We start from the raw sequence: 18,135 nt of genomic DNA, 5'->3' as shown, positions 1-18,135 counted from the left end.
GTTGGTTGGAGAGTTGTTAATGTTATTAGATAATAGGCTTTATTGTTCGTGAATTTGTTCAGTGCAGAGGAGAGCAACTTGGTAGTAATAGTGTGCGAATTCTTCACCAACTGATTCTTGCTTTTCAATAGGCTGTCAAAAAACAGGCGAGCAGTAGGCGAACATCTCCATGAGCAAAAATGGTTATTGTGTTTTGGGGAAAATGACAAAATGACATAGTGCACTAGGGACGAGAGTTATTCTTTTGTTTCAGTAGAGCACAAGTGCATAGGAGCACCCCAACTGGTCAAACAAACACGTAGAATGAACGACTCAACTGAGAAAACCAACTAGTACCCCCGAGTCAGTAAAAAGAGTTACAACGACTTGTTCGCGAACTGCACACCACTAGCCACTATAATTTTTAGGACAAATGGCTTCACATGAATTTCTGGCAGGTCAGGTGTGTGCAATTGCTTCCTTTGGGCAAGTGTAAGAGAGCTTTCAGTATCTAATCTTGATTCTAGTCTTTTGATTGGCTTTTGTGTCTGTTATTGGTATGTGTCAAGATGAGGCCATTGATAGTCAAGGAAGCTGAGAAGTAGGCTGAGAAGTTAATTTCAGTAGGCCAAACCTTAGGCTTTCTGAAACCAACTGTTGGAACATCATTATGAATAAATCATGAACATCATGATTATGAATAATGAACATCATTATGAACATATGAACATCATTATGAATAAATAGAGCACTAGTGCACTCAATAAACCAACCAACCCAAGGAAGTTTTCAAAGGGGAAAAACTGGAAGAAAAAAAATGTATGGCCAAGTCACTCAATTTGAATCCAACAGAACATCCATTTCATATGTTGAAGAGAACTTAAGGCAACTACTCCCCAAAACCAGCAGGTACTGGCTGCAGTACAACATCACCAGAGACTATGCCTTACAAGTGCAGTGATTTCTACATGGTGAAAACAAAGTGTATAAAAATACCCTTACATAAAAGCTGACAATGGGCACTTTACCCACATGTGGTTAATTGTTTGATTACATTGTTTGATAAGCGAAAATTGTGGCGCACAGAGTCAAATAAAGAAAACAATGTCTTTGTACCAAACGTTATAGAGCTCACAGATTGAACAAATAAAACAAATGTAAATGCAAATGTTTCTGTTTGTACTTTATGGGCCGGTTCCACAGACACAGATTAGGCCTAGTATTGGACTAAATTGAGTTTTGTACGGAAAGTCTCCATTAAAAATCGAATTTAGTCTCGGACTAGGCTTAATCTGTGTCTGTGAATCTGGCCCTAAATTGTTATAATCTGCATTCACAGATATCATGCACTTGTTTTGTTCAGCGCATGGTATTAACGTGGCGGTTATGTTTGTCTTCCCCCCTCGCTGCTCTGGCCATCTGTCTGTCCATATTGTGCCCCCTCCCGTGGTGTGGCTCCCTGTCAGACTTGTCTTTCAGCTTCCTCCTTGCTGTGCTAGCGCTGTGCGGTCTTGGCTTGCTGGGGTTCTGCGTCTTCGCCTCCTGGAAGCTGTGCTGGGTGCCCTGGCGCCGCAAGGCCCTGTCCTCTAGCTCGGCCCCCCTCGCCCCCGCCGCGTCCCCCGAAGGGGGCGGAGACGACCGGCCGCCCTCGCAGCCCGCCTGCGGCCCCGACGTCATGGCGGCCGAGAAGGCCAAGGACCCGCTGGCCTCCGTCAGCTTCCTGGAGGCGGCGGTGAAGATCAGCCACACCTCGCCCGACATCCCTGCCGAGGTGCAGCTCTCCATGCGAGACCACTTCCTGCGCCGCACCCAGCGCATGCAGCGCCAGACCACCGAGCCCGCCTCCTCCACCAGGTCAGCCTCGCCCGCGCGCTGGGGAAGGTGGTGGGGTCTGAAGAGGTTGAGAGGGCGGCCTGTAGTATAGTGGTTAAGATGCATGACTGGGACCTGCAAGGTCGGTGGTTCGATCCCCGGTGTAGCCACAATAAGATCCGTACAGCCGTTGGGCCCCTGAGCAAGGCCCTTAACCCTGCATTGCTCCAGGAGAGGATTGTCTCCTGCTTAGTCTAATCAACTGTACGTTAGATAGGTAGGTACACCAGCTTGTTAATGGAAATATTTAATCAGCCATAATGCGGCAGCAACTAAATGCATAAAAGCATGCAGACATGGTCAAGAGGTTCAGCTGTTTTTCAGACCAAATGTCAGAATATGAAAGAAATGTTCAAGTGACTTTGACCGTGGAATGATTAATGGTGCCAGACAGGGTGGTTTGAGCATCTAAGAAACTGCTGATCTCCTGGGATTTTCATGAACAACAGAGAGTTTGCAGAGAATGATGCGAAAAACAATGAGCAGCAGTTCTGCAGGCAAAAACACGTTGTTAATGAGAGAGGTCAGAAGAGAAGGGCGAGACTGGTCAAAGCCTACAGGAAGGTGACAGTAATGCAAATAATCACACATTACAACAGTGGTATGCAGAACAGCATCTCATACACACAACACATCAAAACTCTGTTGTGAATAGGTTACAGCAGCAGAAGACCAAAAAGTAAAATAAGTCTAATAAATACCTAATAGATTTTTAAGTGAGTGTCTATGTATTTTGTTTCATAAAAAAGTATTATCAGCTCATAAGAATACATAATCATGAGAACAGGGCATTCAGCCCATGGAAGCTTCTTATTTCAAGTTCAAGTAAATCTCCTTTGTGGCCTGCGTCTAGTTAGCTTTTAGGCTTAATGTGTTTTTACACTAAACAGCTGAAGGGAAATAAGTCTGGAGTCTTCTTCCTTCTAGTTCAGGAACTTTAGTGCCATTTCCCGGTAAGAAATATGGCAGATGTTATGTTGGTGTTCAATACCAATTACTGAAATATAGCACATTTTTGCCGTTGCCAAGGATTGCTTTGATGTTTAGTGGCCATAATGGTCACACATGGGTCCTAAAGATTGGGAAAGAAATCTTTTTAAGAGCAAGAGCAGAAAATTGAAGTAGGTGGCAAGGAAAATAGATCTCCCCAGGCAGAATTTTATCTCGGATTAATATTTTCATCATACCTGTAAAATGAGAAAATATCTGTGGATTCAATCTAATTGTATGTAATCTAGGTATTATATTGTGTTTCTTATTAAGAATATTGGGCCATGAACCCAAGTGTCCTCATTGTATGGAAGGTAATGAAGACCACAGGGAACAAAGAATTCTGGGAACAAATCACTTTGATAGTCTTAAGGTCTCTCTGGAGAACAGCAAATCTAACAAAGCATGAAAATAACTGTTATTGTTAAAAGTATTTTTATTCTTTTATTACCAGCGGTGTATTTGATGTGATGATATGTGTAGAGTGTGTCTTTAATGACATTCTTAAAAGGCCATTATTTGCTGGATTTCTCTTCCTGTGCAGAAGCACCGTTGTGTAATTTGCCTGAGAGAGAACACCTGTCGCTGCAGAGGAAGAATTTGGAGGGGGGAGGGGTAGGCTTGAGGCTGCAACAGCTGAGCAGCACCTAGGACTCAGACCCATGATGCTCTAGGCTCATATCCAGTGCAAAAAATCCTAATTCGCGCTGCCACACAGATAACCAAGGTCTGCCACACAGATAACCACTTGGCTCACTCTATTTTCCCTTCGTTCTCTCCCTCTCGCTGACTCTCTTCCTGTCCCTCTCCCCCTTCAGGCACAGCTCTTTTAAGAGACACCTGCCCAGGCAGATGCAGGTGTCCAGCCTGGACCTGGGTAACGACTACGTGGATGTAGACGCAGACCTGGACGAGCAGCCCACCAGCATCGGCCGCATCAAGCCCGACCTCTACAAGCAGAAGACGCTGGAAACGGAGGAGGTGCCTGAGAACGGCGGCAAGACGTGCGGCAAGATCAACTTCTCGCTCAAGTACGACTACGAGAACGAGGCCCTCATCGTCAACATCCTCAAGGCCTTTGACCTGCCCGCCAAGGACTTCTGCGGCAGCTCCGACCCCTACGTCAAGATCTACCTGCTCCCCGACCGCAAGCGCAAGTTCCAGACGCGCGTCCACCGCAAGACCCTCAACCCCACCTTCAACGAGTCCTTCCAGTTCCCCGCCACCTACGACGAGCTCGCCACCAGCAAGCTCCACCTCAGCGTCTTCGACTTTGACCGCTTCTCCAGGCACGACATGATCGGCGAGGTGATACTGGACAATCTGTTCGAGATGTCGGACCTCTCTAGGGAGACGTCGATCTGGAAGGACATACAGTACGCGACCACCGTAAGACGCTTCTTCACTGTTCCTTCCCTCGGCAACATGAGCTCAGCCAGGCTGCCTTCAGTGTGTATCATTTCCCCTTGCTGCTGTTGCCAGCGATTGAGTTAAAGCATATGGCACACACACACAGAATATGGGTTGCACCGTTTGAAGAGCTTTCACTGAGAATCTCTTGGCCCATGTTTGAAAGCTGCATAATAGTATCACCATGGCTTCAGCGTCACATAATTTTCACGGTTATGTTCTTCACGTTGCAGGAGAACGTTGCAGGCTACAACGTTCTATTTACAAATGCTGCAGTAATGCATTTTTTTCAACAATGTCAATGCGAATGATCCTTGCTAATGCTTTATGCAACTATATTCTTCCACTGTGAAATGCGGAACAGACAAGAGCATTTAGTGGAGGTTTAGCATAATATAAACCGTATACTGTACATTGTGTTTATATTTGTTGTAGTTTCAATTTGGTACAATGTACTATAGTGGCCATTCTGTACTAGAATGATCATTGTTACAAAATTGAAGTTTGATTGAAGAGTTGGGGGCTGGCATCACCATTGGCTTTTGTAAGTACCGTTACCTGTCCAAAGCCCTGCTGCACCATTAGTCCAGCCACTCTTAAAGTAGTTTTGGCCTAGTGTGTGCTTTGCCTTATTAGCAATAGCCCAATACTGCTCCAAACAATCTCTGCAATGCAGGAAATGTTACGGAGAGCCAATTTATGGTACCAGACTACAGCAAGCATTGCAGTATTATCTGCTTAAGCCCTTCCATAAAACATTTATTTTCAGCCAGAGTCACATCTGTGCAGCCCTGAACTGAGAGAGCAGCAAAATCAATTTTAATTGATCACTGATAAAACAAAAACTGCCAATAAATTGTGTGTGAAGGGAAAGACAGGATGTTAATTAAACATTATCTAAACAGAGAATTTCTTGAATAGATTTATAATTTCGCTATGTAAGGATTAGTACATTTAATATGCAGAATTAATTATTCTAAATTGTTCATGACAACTGCTAGATATTCGGCTCATGTCAGATTGAGAATGTGCATGCAGATTACATATCCCAAGAGTGTGGGAGGAGTCTAACCACAGGCCAAAATAAACCTTTGTCCCTAGTTATAGGCTATCTTGTATCACCAATAAAGTCTTCATGGGGCACTGTAGGCATGTGATTGTTGCAATCACCTGACTATACAATTAGTGACCGATTATGACCCTCATGAAATGAGTTACATTTAGTACATACTGTATTACACCAGGTAGAGTTAGGAATGTAAAATCGATAATGTCTAACATAAGAAAGGCTGTGGCACATGAATTTAGTTTAGTTTCAAATGTCTCCAATTTAAGTTATTCTTGTTGACACTGGATCTTGATGCTATCAATTACAGCTCAGTCACGGAAACCATCAAACAATGTCTGTTGAACTTTGATGTTGATTTATTTCCTCAATGTAAGTGCATTTGTCTCAGATAATGTAAGGTACATATTGAAATCCTCAAATGCTTGACAACAAATGCAATTAACCCTTTAATGTCCTCACCAAGAGCCATGGAAAACATATGATGTGCTCTATCAAACGGTCAAGCAGAAGGCTTAATTGAACTTGGAATGCTCACACTGCGGCACTGACAAGTGGGCTAGCACTTTTCCAAAAGTTGTCAAAAACATTTTCAAGCATTGTCCAAGCAGAAAGTTATGCAACAGATAGACCAAATTTCAGACATTACTGTCAAATCATGCTAAATCAGATTGGGCAGTTGTGTACTGTACCATTCCCATTAATTCAATTTGCATTGTGGAATTGTGGACCTGAAACCAAATACTGCTGTGCTGTCACAGCTGTGGGATATATTGCAAAACGCCATTTAGGATGCCATCTAAGCTCTTTGCTTAACATGGCAAAAGTCTGGCTGAAATGCTAGTTTTGCTAGCTAATTGTTGTGATTAGTCTTGTCCGAGCATTTTTGGCAAGTAGGCCTACAGTAATGTAGTTGTAGTTTTTCTGCACCGATCCCTTTACTTAGAATGCACTGAAGCGAAGTGTGGACAGTAATAGTGTCATTGATTCTGTATTGATGAAATGACCATTCTTTATCTATGTGTTTGAACTGTACCTCGTAAAAGAACAAACAGATTACTTCTTTTGATTTTACTTTTCCTTCAAGGGGATTGTAGTTCAAAAGATAATGCTCAGATAGCATTGTGAAACACTAAGGGCCATATTTTCTGGAATCAACTTTGCACGGCGCATTGGCCTTCTGGCCGTGGCTACTAAAGCTTGCCATTTTCCATAATCAATGATGCATTTTCCTGCTTGAGTGATTTATATCAAAGACAAACTGAACAGCATACAATCCACAAAAACTGTTAATTGAATTTTGAGTAGGCTGATCATGTGCGCATTGCATGACAATTGTGAAACCCCAGAAATTAGAATTAGGCGATGCCATAGACTGGGCTGCGACTCGTACCATAAACAGGTTTTTGTTGAAAAGGGTGAAATGTGGACCTGTCTGACTGGAAAATTGCAATAAGCTACAACAAATCTAGAAAATTCTAAATCAACAGCACGCCAGCTCGCAACACACCAGACGCAGACTGGAAAATATGTTTGTTTGGTTTTTTTTGGTGTGTTTGCATTAATGCTCTGTGACAGTAAATATACTGTTTTAGTATCATATCCTAAATTAAAGCCCAATGTCTTTTTGTTGTCTTAGTGGGTAATTTGTGGAGGCAATAGTACAATCCATTGGGAACGCAGAGATGTTGGACATAGAGTAGGCCGAAAGCACTAGAATAGCTTCGCGCATCATATTGACCTCGCTGAAACTCGCGTGTCACTGTGCAACACTCCACAGACCTTCGTGCCCCGTTTATCAGCCTGAACCATGAAGTCAGAGACACCATTCAATAATGCTGTATTTATTGCTAAAGTGGCAGAAGGCAGTTTGCTCTTTGTGCGGCGTGGTAATTTCATCGAGTTGTGGTGATTTGCAGCAGCAACGCAAAGTGGACCTTCCCATAATTGCCATAATAAAGTAGCCATTGACGGTGACACGCCTGGCAAAGCAGAAGAATCACTTCTTAATGAGAAAAGAGCTGCAGTTGTAAGTACCCAAAAGAGGTGCCCCAGCTGAGCCAGAGCACTTCTACAACTGTTGGGTGTTTAATGAGCCGAATGGAACAATGTGAGCATTAACAAGTTAAAAGTATTCTCCTATCACAATTACATTTTGCCAGTTGAGTATCCACTAAAACATTTTTTTTTTACTTTACAATTTTGGTTATTAAGCAAATTAGGTAGGCTACTGCATCATTAAGTATGCACTAATTTGATAATCACTTTCTGGACTACGTGGCTGAAGGCTGAGTTTGTTTTCTTGTTTTAATGTGGTAAAAACTCAATATTGGATAATCTACAGAGCCATTTGTCAAAATATATATCTTTTTGTAATATGAAAATGAAAAAAGGCATTGTTTGGAAAGGCTAGTCATTCATGAAGTTTTGAAATTGGGGCGGCACGGATGTTGCAGTGGGTGGCACTACCGCCTCACAGCAAGGGTTCAAATCCTGGCTGGGGCCTCTCTGTGTGGAGTTTGCGTGGTTTTCCTCCGGGTACTCCGGTTTCCTCCCACAGTCCAAAGACATGCAGGTTAGGCTGATTGGAGAGTTTAAATTGCCCGTGGGTATGAGTGTGTGAGTGAATGAATGGTCTGTATGCCCTGCAATGGACTGGCGACCTGTCCAGGGTGTATTCCTGCCTTTCGCCATTGAATGCTAGGATAGGCTCCAGCAACCCTGTTCAGGATAAGCGGGTTAAGATAATGGATGGAAGAGGTTTTGGGAGGGTAAACTTCGAGGGAAGTATTACAGCCTCAACCTTTTAGGGGAAGAATTGCCCACCAAGAAGCAAAGCTTTCATGTGTATTTTTCTGTCGAGCTTCTATCATCATTTGTGTTGACCTGTTTCTTCCTTACCTGCTGTACTGGGAAGATGAAAGCAAAAAAGGAAGCCGAACCTTGTCGTTGTGACTGTGACTGGCTGTTTAAGGAGAGTCACTCAGAATGACTTGCAGTCTCTGGGTCGGGTGACAGGCTTCAAAGGAGGATTTTATGAAGCCGTGTGGTACTGTGTCAAAGAGATAAGGTATATGTTGCATGGCTGTACAATGCTTGGTTGCACACAGCAAAGAAACCGTTCACTTTATTTAGGAGTTATATATAAGTGAATAATATATGGTATATTTGTGGATTTCGAATCCACTAATCAAACTGTCTCAAAGTGAAGTATTCCATCAGGTGTGACTTGGTTGACTTGGGGGCAGCACATTGGCGCAGTGATTTCTGTATCAGAAAAACATGTGTCCAAAAGAGGAAGATGAGAGCAAGAGGAGACATGTATGGACTGGCTGCAGTGGTGCGTTAGCTGGGTTTGCGAGAGAAAGCAGGTAGCTGTCCATATTAGCTTACTAGATGGCTGGCCATGATAGCTGGGTCCCCACAGTACAGTACTACGGTTTGTTTTTGGGAGATTCTATCAGATTTTTCAGTCAAGCATTTTGGCATACATTTGACTACCTCACTGGTATGAATGTAGCTGCTCCTGCCATGGTACAAACCTGCCCAACAAAGCTAGACAAAGCAAAATATCTTCTGCATTCCCACTAAGCTAAAGCTAACTACCCCGTAACTTTGAGCATACTGTATGACAGCAAAATGTTTTTGGTAATGTCAGTCGAGCATTTTGATATACTTGCCTGACTGATACGAATAAGCTATTGCTGTATTTTTTGAAAGAGACGCAATTGCAGTAATTTAGCTACTAGTTAAATACAATGTCAGTTAAATTGCTTGTGTGGAAAGTGACCACTAAATTAAGCAGATGTGTTACGAATCACATTAGACCGCAGCTTCCTTAGCTCAATGCTATCACAGCTATCACATAGTAATCTGCAATACGGTGTGACAAAGCTACCGACAGCTAGCTAGAATAAAATATGTAATTGTTTTATAGGGTGAGCTTTGTCATCTTGGGGGTGTAGGAGAGATTGAGAATGGGGCCGTAGATGCTTTTCTCAACACAGGAAGCAAGGAAAGAAATCCTGCATAGTATTTCTTTAAAGCATGGTCATACTATTGGCTACCAAGAAAAGGAATTAAAGTATATTTGTTATTGATAAATTAATAAATAGATCCATCCATCCATCCATCCATTATCTAACCCGCTTATTCCTGATCAAGGAAAATAAATAAACAACAAATTAATAAATGCCCACAAATTAGTTGAGTTGCTAAGGTAATTTCAGTGTACGGTCTCTGAAATGTAAAAAGTTATGTACATAAAAGTTGATTACATTAAGCATCATTATTGGACAAACAACAGTATTTCTATGGTGTAGACTACTGTTCTATGATATTTATGCATTTTTCTAATTTACTCCATTACACATTAATACCACATTAAAAGGCAACCCTGTCATATAGGCCTCCTTTGTATGTAAAAGATACATTGAATTAAGGTGACTTGCCTCATTTATATTTGCTGCAATAACCACAAACCACCTTGCTACAGGGTGCAATCCTTGTGCTACCCTGGGGATTTCAGTTCGCTCCCCAGTAACTCAGTAGGTGAACTGTAAACTGTAAACGTGTTTCCCAGATGGCAGATCTGGGCTCCAAGGAAGCATTAGTCATAGGTTTGTGTTGTGTTTACCTTTCTGTAAAGAGCTGTATATACTATAGTGTGATAAATAAACTATTATTTGTATTTTTTTAATGTAGTGCAAACTCTCATGGGATCAAAGAGACTCTATGAGAGTTGATTTAACTCTGAACATTTTACTGTGAAGCGATGCACAATTGTGCTGCTTAGGGTTCTGGAGGGTTTAGTCAGTCTGAGCTCTATGCTTCATCACCCTCAGCAACCACCCGGTTAAGCTTAGCTGTTTTCTGTTCTTAAATTATGAAAATAAATCAGCAAATAAATCAGTAAATGTAGAAATCCTTTCCGACTACTTCCATGCAGTGAATTTTCCTAATAATCCATGTCCAAATTATATCAACTGTACACACATACTGTTTAGTGTAGGACTCGGCTAGTCCTTTATCTGGCTCAAACTGGAGGCAAACTGAAAGTTGCTAATTACATTCTGCGCCAAATCGCCTTAAGGTGCGTGGACCATTAAGCCACTCTAGGGACAGAACTGGGGGATTTGTCCGTCAGAGGGGGCTTACGAGGCTCATTTCAAGTGATTAAATAAAGCCTAGAAACCATCAGGAGTAATTCTGCTTACAGGATGAACTTCAGCGCGCCTCTAACTAATCACGACATGAAGCGGGAAATCGGCCTCAGTGAAGCCGGGAGACTTTCAGGGCGGCTGTCACTTCCCTTTACCCTCGTCCTGGTGAAGGTGGACTCGGCAGACAGCTCTGCTCCCCTCTGCTCCAAACAGGGGGAGGTGGGATCACCACCCCTGTGCCTGTTCACACTGTGTGCAGTGCAGGGCAGTGTTTGAAATGTTTGAGCTACCTCACTTCCAATTAAAAGAGTGCAATTTTGAGGTCGTAAAAGCTAACTGGCTTCCATGAGAACATTCACGACCTTTGTGAGAACTGAGACTAGCTTCTTTCCTGGTCTCAGTGTCACATGTATCCGGTAATCACACTTCTAATTTGTTTTCTAAATTGAGACTAAACCACCCAGTACTATTTCTTAGTTAGCATATAATATAATATAATATAATTAGACTCACAATAGAGGCCTTTTCAGTGAAGTGAAACATTTTATTATTTTGAATAATATTAGTGCGCTTATAAATAAGGAGCAAACCTGCTTTTGAATAACAAATAGCATGTGAATGTTGATGGGGGTTTGGTATTTGACAAAAACTTAAATCAATGGACCTCAATGAACATATTAGTGTACAAGATGTTATTATTGTGATTATTGTACTTCTTTTTTACAATCTTCACAACCTGTTTCTGTCTGAGGAAAAATATCTTCCACTTCCACTGTTTGAGCTTCTGTAACTTGGTTTTAGTGGACCCTGTTTTCACTTGGTCATGGATATTGTATTATCAGATATTATCCGGATATTATCAGATATGTCTAAATGGACTCTCTGACTCTTGGAAGACAAACCCCAAAGGGTTACCTTTCAGAAGAGAGCAGGATTATGCCTGTTGTTCAAGACAGTGGTTAAGGTACATGACTGGGACCCGCAAGGTCCGTGGTTTGATCCCTGGTGTAGCCACAATAAGATTCTGGGCCCTTGAGCAAGGCCCTTAACCCTTGTCTCCTGCTTAGTCCAATCAACTGTACGTCGCTCTGTATAAGAGCGTCTGCCAAATGCCATTAATGTAATGAATAGTAACCATCTTATTTTTGGCATGTCATTTTCAAGCTTGTGTTAAGAAAAATTGGCTGATACTAAAGGGGTTACATTTTGTAGGCTAATACCTGTGAGTGATTTTGGACCTTGGAAGCCCCCTCAAAATGTGGGCCCTGTGGCTTGAGCCGGTAAGACCTATTAATTAATATGGGGAAGGGGTGCCGGATCCAAGCAATTAAAAACTGGAACACAGGCAGTCCAAAACTGAGGGTTCCCGTTCTGGCACAAATTATGCACTGGAGCCAACTGTCACCCACTTTGCTCTTGAAATTAATTTCCAAGCCTGATCGGATTTTGCCGGCAAGAGGGTTTTTAAAAACATTTTTATAAGAAACTCTATTCAGCTTGAGCTACTGAAAGTCTGTTGTAGTCTCCAAGATTCAACATGTCAGATCTCGAGGCCAGAGTTTAAAAAGGAGATGGATACACTCAACCAATTTATAGTTTGCTGTAAAGGCAACAGTCATGCAAATTGTTACCTTCATTTTGATGTGGGGCATACAGTCTACTCAGTAACTTTCTGACATTTTCTTTCTGAAATCCAATCAGTCTTATCTCATCTGGTTTCGGTTTTGATGTGAACTGCGACTGAACCGATTTTCAGTACTTTGAACACAATCAAAGCAGATCTGTTAAATGATACTTGTGCAAAGTCTTCCAGTAGGCTACTTTTATGTAATGCTCATGAGATTCGGCTCGACTCCTTTGTACTTCACATATCTTCCTTTTCATGATTTCCTACCTGGGCCGAGTTCAGTTAGTGGTTCTCACTCATGTTACCTCGAGAAGAATTTTATTGAGTAGAGCACAGCTGTGGACTTCGGATCCAGATTTTCGGATGTATGTTAGCAGTCAGCTGAATCCATAAACACCCACTCTTTTGACACTGATTTCCGTGTGGTTTCCATATGGCATATTGTTAAGGGATTTTCAGCCTGTAAGTACGCCTGATTAATCTGGGCTCACCTAACAACTTTTCTGTCAAACACGCTCTGTTGTGTTTGTGATATTCTGGTGTCTTGGCATTTGCATCAGGGAGCCCATATGCTACCCTTAGTGAGTTCACTGTGTGTTCTTGGTCTGGCAGGAGAGTGTAGACCTGGGGGAAATTATGTTCTCACTCTGCTACCTGCCCACGGCTGGGAGACTCACCCTCACTGTCATCAGGTGCAGGAACCTCAAAGCCATGGACATCACAGGATACTCAGGTTCTGCTCTGCACAGCACATGCCTGTCTGTGTGTATGTGTGTGTGTGTGTGTGTGTGTGTGTGTGCATATGCATATATCTGTGTACATTATGCACCTGTGTACAACTGTGTCAGTGTTTATGTGCCAGTGTATTTTCAAATTCTAAATGACATTGCTCATAATATTATTAATTACACGCACACACACACACACACACAAACGCACAAGTGACCTTTTTTTTTATACCTACTGTATATTTTCTTCACAGGCCTGATAAAACAAAGGAAACATTAAGGTGACATTGTCGCAACATTTATTGCTGAATCTGTCCGTGACAAATCTTTTCTTACATGGTACAGATACTGAAAAATTGCTCTGAGTAATTAATCATTAAGGCAAAGCTTTCCTCACTTCAATCTCCAGGCTTAGCTGTTCATGCTTGTGGAGCAATTAGCAATACTTCCTTCAAGTGGTGCGGATTTTTCTCAAACTGGCTTCAATTCTAAAGAAAAGACTAATTCTCCTTAGTCCTACATGGTGTATTACTAATCATATATTTGCGGTCAAATAAGAATCAATATGGATACAGATCCTGTCGTCAGATGCTATACCAGCAGAACTTTGTTATAGCTCTCTTTAATCTGCTTTGACAGTTAAAATATCCCTCAGTTGAAAACCTAATGCCTCAATTGAATCTGCAAGCAGTAAAATATAGCTATTAAATCATAACCCCAAGCAATTCCGTTCCGTGGAAAGCTCCATCCTTTTTATTATACTCAGTATGTGACAGTTTATCGTACTAACACTGTCAAAATCGATCTAGAAACTCATCTATTTACAATCGTGATTCAGATTCAGCAATGATGAGACCAATGAATCACCTTAGCATCTTAGCAGGAGGTATTCAATCTCAGTATTTCTTACCTGGTGTTAACTCAGTACTGCTAACTGGAGATAGAAAACCAGGCTATCACTGTGCTGCAGGAAATCGCGAAAACAAACTATACAAACAATACCTGTCTAAAATCGATATCAACATTGAGGGCTCTGTTCATTAGTTGAGTTTTGCCATAGCACAGTATAACCCAGGGGGTTTATAAGGTTATAGTTATAGTATAAGTTCAACCTCTATTCGTTCTATATCAAGCAGTTCTACCTAATTAAAAAGATGCCTGTAATTACTGTAGTAAAATACAAATGACTTACAGTGTGTTATTTACAGCTTAATTATTGCTATATATAAAAATAAAAACTTCAACAGAAGCTGGCAAAGTATAATATGGTACAACACATTATGAATAGTGTTTTATATCACCTGGCTTCTACCCAAACAAAAATCAGTCTCAGAAGCCAATATACAGTATGTGATTGGTCTTGAACCTGATATGGAAACAGAACAGCATATGCTGCCTGCTTCAGTAGATGTGTAAATATATTAAGTTTGTATAATTTTCACGTTGTCTTTTATTAACGAAGCATCCCTCATAAAAAGAACTCTGGCATTCACTTGCACAGGACATCCTAGTGATGGTTCTAGTTTTAAATCACGAAACCCAAAACACTATTACTTAGTTATTTGTTATTGTTATTCCACTTCTACATATTTCAATAACTTAACTTTTTGAGATGGAGATGGTTTAAATCCTTAATTCATCAGATATCCATTTTTTAGTTTGTAGAACCTTTTCTGATAATACTTCTGTTTAGATCATTGTATTATAGCCGTGCATGACAGGGGGTACATGCATAAAGTAGTGATTATTCTTTCTTATTTCCAACGTGCAGACCCCTATGTGAAAGTGTCCCTCATATGTGATGGAAGGCGCTTGAAAAAGAAGAAGACAACCATCAAGAAAAACACTCTGAACCCCACCTACAACGAGGCCATCATATTCGACATTCCTCCAGAGAGCATGGACCAAGTCAGCCTCCTCATATCCGTCATGGACTACGACATGTGCGTAAGACCATATCTGACTAAAGATAGTCTGTTATGAACAATGACTAACAATGACCACAGAGCTCATCCTGTTTTGTGTAGAAAGATGACATTTTGAATCTTAAAGGCATGTAAGTACATATTGTATATGAAGTATAATTTTTGAAAACATTCAGTTTATCATGCCATAAATGGTGGTTATAGTTCACTTTCTGCAAACAAGTTCTAATTTCGAAAGGACATTCATGGATTAACTGGCCACAGATCATTGGAAGGACGACACCTTTTACAGCACCCTGTCTCATCACTGTGCCGTGACATTGGATTTCTGTCTAGTCTAGTGTCCAAGGAAAAGTGTCCCCTACTACCCATCAAGGCTTCCACTGCAATGTTGCCATGTTGTTCCCTATCCAAGTACTAACCAAGCCCACGTGTCTAGCTTCAAATGTTTGGTGTAAGAAAGAGACAGGGTGGTATGGCAGTCCCTGAATTTATTTAATTTAATTTGTGTGAATATGAAGCCCACTTATTGGTTATTTAAATCATTGGCTAGATCTGCTCTGGGCCCTAATCTCCTGACTGAGTAAAAGTGATTAATAATATGGAGGTGACCACAGAGGTTGCTTTTTTGTTCAACCAACCACACGTTTGGTGCCAGCCAGAAATAGACATATATATACCGATGTATTCGAAATCTAATAGAAGTATTAGATTTAATTATGTTGGCGCTTGTCCAACAGAAATATTACATAGATTGTTTATTGAATGTTAAGCAGAGGAACATGCTGAAAGAGCATCAACATTTTAACACTGTTGTTCTTCCCAAGAGTTAATGACCTTTAAGCGAGGGATGCACCTTTAGTGTTATAATGAATTACATTTAGCTAAATTAACCTGGGGACAGGGATAAATTGGTGACATTTCTCACGGACACAATGAGGAAGCGATTACGGAGAGGCAAATCATTTTCAACACGGGAAACATTTAGACACTGCGGATCACGGGAAGGAAGCGATCTGAAGCGGTCATAAGGACCCGTTCTCCGTGCTGCGCTTATGTAAGTGTTTATAGATCCGTTGGCCTCCAGGCCTCGGCGGAAACCCGCTCTCGTATCGATTACCTCATGGCGCGACGATGTGCGGACTGGCTGTGGAGCCGGAGGTGAAGGCGTGAGATAACATGTCCGCCTATGTGGAGGCCAGTAGGTCACCACCCAAAGCCTTATGCTACGTCAGAATTCTCTCGGGGACGTGGGATTAGCCTGAAAGCACCGGCCCAGTCGGAGCAGTGGCTCCGGAAGAAACCGGAGAGTCTCTTAGAAGCTGAAGCTGTCGGACGCATTTGGATTTCACACACTGTCAGTGGGAGGTGTTGTCAAAGGATCAGGCTGACTTTCCTGTGTGCTAAGCTCTGCTTTCGTACTCATTCAAACCACCCGGGTGCATTTCTACCCCGCTCTTATTAAGCCTTGCATCAATGAGCGGAAATCTCCTGGTGCATCTAGAGGCCGTTCCATATATCAGAATGACGCACAACGTAATAATTCCTCCCTGCCCTCAGCTACCAACAAAAACAGTTGTTGCTGTTTCAGACTCATTAAGTCTCAATATTTCTGCACAATTATACGAAACAATTATATGACAATAATGCCGACTTTCTTGGCATTTAGCACTCCAAACCTCAACTTGACGGACGAGGTTACAAATTACATTGATGCGGCGTTTAGATGCGTCAGATGCATCGCTTGTTTATAGCACTTGCTAATTTGGAACAACTGTCAAATTAGAGTCTAGAGCCTGCTACTGAAATCACTATCATTACTGTTGCCACACACTTCTCCGCATTTGCAGACAGTGATGATGACGATGTGGATGATTATGTAAAACATTTTTATACTATAAATAATGGCATCTGCCTGGGTTTAAGGAATAGACTCTGATATGGAAATCCATGTTAATCCTTCAGCTGCGGAAGGACTGGGGAACTGGAATTGTGATTTTCCCTTTCTTACCGTTTCTGATTCCGCGCAGGGTCGGACACAATGAGATCATCGGGGTGAACCGTGTTGGGTGCAGTGCAGAAGGGCTTGGTAGGGACCACTGGAATGAAATGTTGGCTTACCCCCGCAAGCCAATTGCTCACTGGCACCCCCTGCTGGAGCCCAGGAAGTCTGAAAAAGAGGTTTGTGTACTACTTTGTGTACTACTACAAAAAACACAATAGAAGCCTGGCGTTAAATAACAAAATACAAATGCATTGAAAAACAAACAGACGAGAAATGAAACTGGGCCCAATCTTTGGACAAATTACTATTTTGGACCATTAATCTGTTAAAAAACATTTGCCCTGGGACGCTCTTTCAATCTTTCTTTTTCCATCTTAAATGATATCCTTTCAGCTGAAAAAACTATCAAAAAGACTAGTAAAAGATTAATTTTATGGTTCAACGGACAGTCTCTGAATATAATTTAAGTGTTTATCATATTGTTTTTGATAATAAAGATAGTAGTTATTAGAAATAAGCACAGTTTTATCATGACTATTGCCTTATTGGCAGTGATTTTTATCTATCTAGACTGAAATCTTATTCCTATAACTTTTTTGCAAAATAAGACAAAGATATTGCCAATGAAGTCATATAATTTGACTCATTGTAAGATTTGCTAATGAGGTAAGAATTCCAAACAAACAGTAAACTTGTGAAAAGGCTGATATTTTCTCCTCGCGAGAAAAAAAGAATTTAAAGTCCCATTGTACAAAAGATGTTTTTTGCAGTGTACTATCCTGGTATTGCCTAGGACTAACACCCTCTTAGCCTTTTAATACTGATCTTCTGTAACAGCACCATGGAAATAAAACCACAGTTCACCTTCATTGTTTGTGCTTTGTTTCTCCAGTGGAAAGGACGCACTGCCAGCTTCGACAGCCAAGGGTCCTGCCCTTCCCCCAAACCTCCCAGCAGCCCCTGAGGCGAGCTGTCAGCGTGGAGGGGGGGGGGGGGTCATCCCGTCTCCAGCTGACTCGCCGTCTGTCTGTCCGTCCGTTCCCCACCCTCCCCGCTCATCCTTGGTGTAGACCTCTAGCTCCCCTAGGCATTGACGCAGGATGAGTTTTTGCACTAAACGCTCGGGGGTTAAGAACTAGGGCGGGGCTAGCAGGTCCTAGGTCGGTGCTTGGGACGGAGCCGTGTCCTCGTACAGAGAGCCTCCCTGACGTTCCCAGGACAATGAGCGGCAAATCGGTGACAACATCTCCCGCTGAAATGCGAATGCGGCAAGGTTCGGGAGTGTTTGTGAAGGACCGGTGTTTCCGTTCTGCACTGACAGGATCTTCGGTCTGATGGCACGCTTTGATAGTCGCCATGGCGAACTGACAC

General features: G+C 41.9%; 1 protein-coding gene across 1 annotated transcript in view; it reads left to right on the top strand.

The window, feature by feature from the left end:
• The window catches only part of syt6a (synaptotagmin VIa), a 56,843-nt gene extending 39,115 nt beyond the window's left edge, over positions 1–17,728 (top strand). The window contains exons 2-7 of the mRNA XM_061258052.1: positions 1,446–1,833; positions 3,660–4,230; positions 12,719–12,839; positions 14,606–14,777; positions 16,790–16,940; positions 17,657–17,728. Coding sequence (XP_061114036.1) covers positions 1,446–1,833; positions 3,660–4,230; positions 12,719–12,839; positions 14,606–14,777; positions 16,790–16,940; positions 17,657–17,728 — 1,475 coding nt within the window. The remainder of the gene's footprint in view (positions 1–1,445; positions 1,834–3,659; positions 4,231–12,718; positions 12,840–14,605; positions 14,778–16,789; positions 16,941–17,656) is intronic.
• Positions 17,729–18,135: the final 407 nt, after the last annotated feature.

Source organism: Conger conger, chromosome 10, assembly GCF_963514075.1.
Source record: "Conger conger chromosome 10, fConCon1.1, whole genome shotgun sequence".
Lineage (NCBI taxonomy): Eukaryota > Metazoa > Chordata > Actinopteri > Anguilliformes > Congridae > Conger > Conger conger.
The sequence above is the reverse complement of the archived record's forward strand: the minus strand, read 5'-3'. Positions and strand labels throughout refer to the sequence as shown.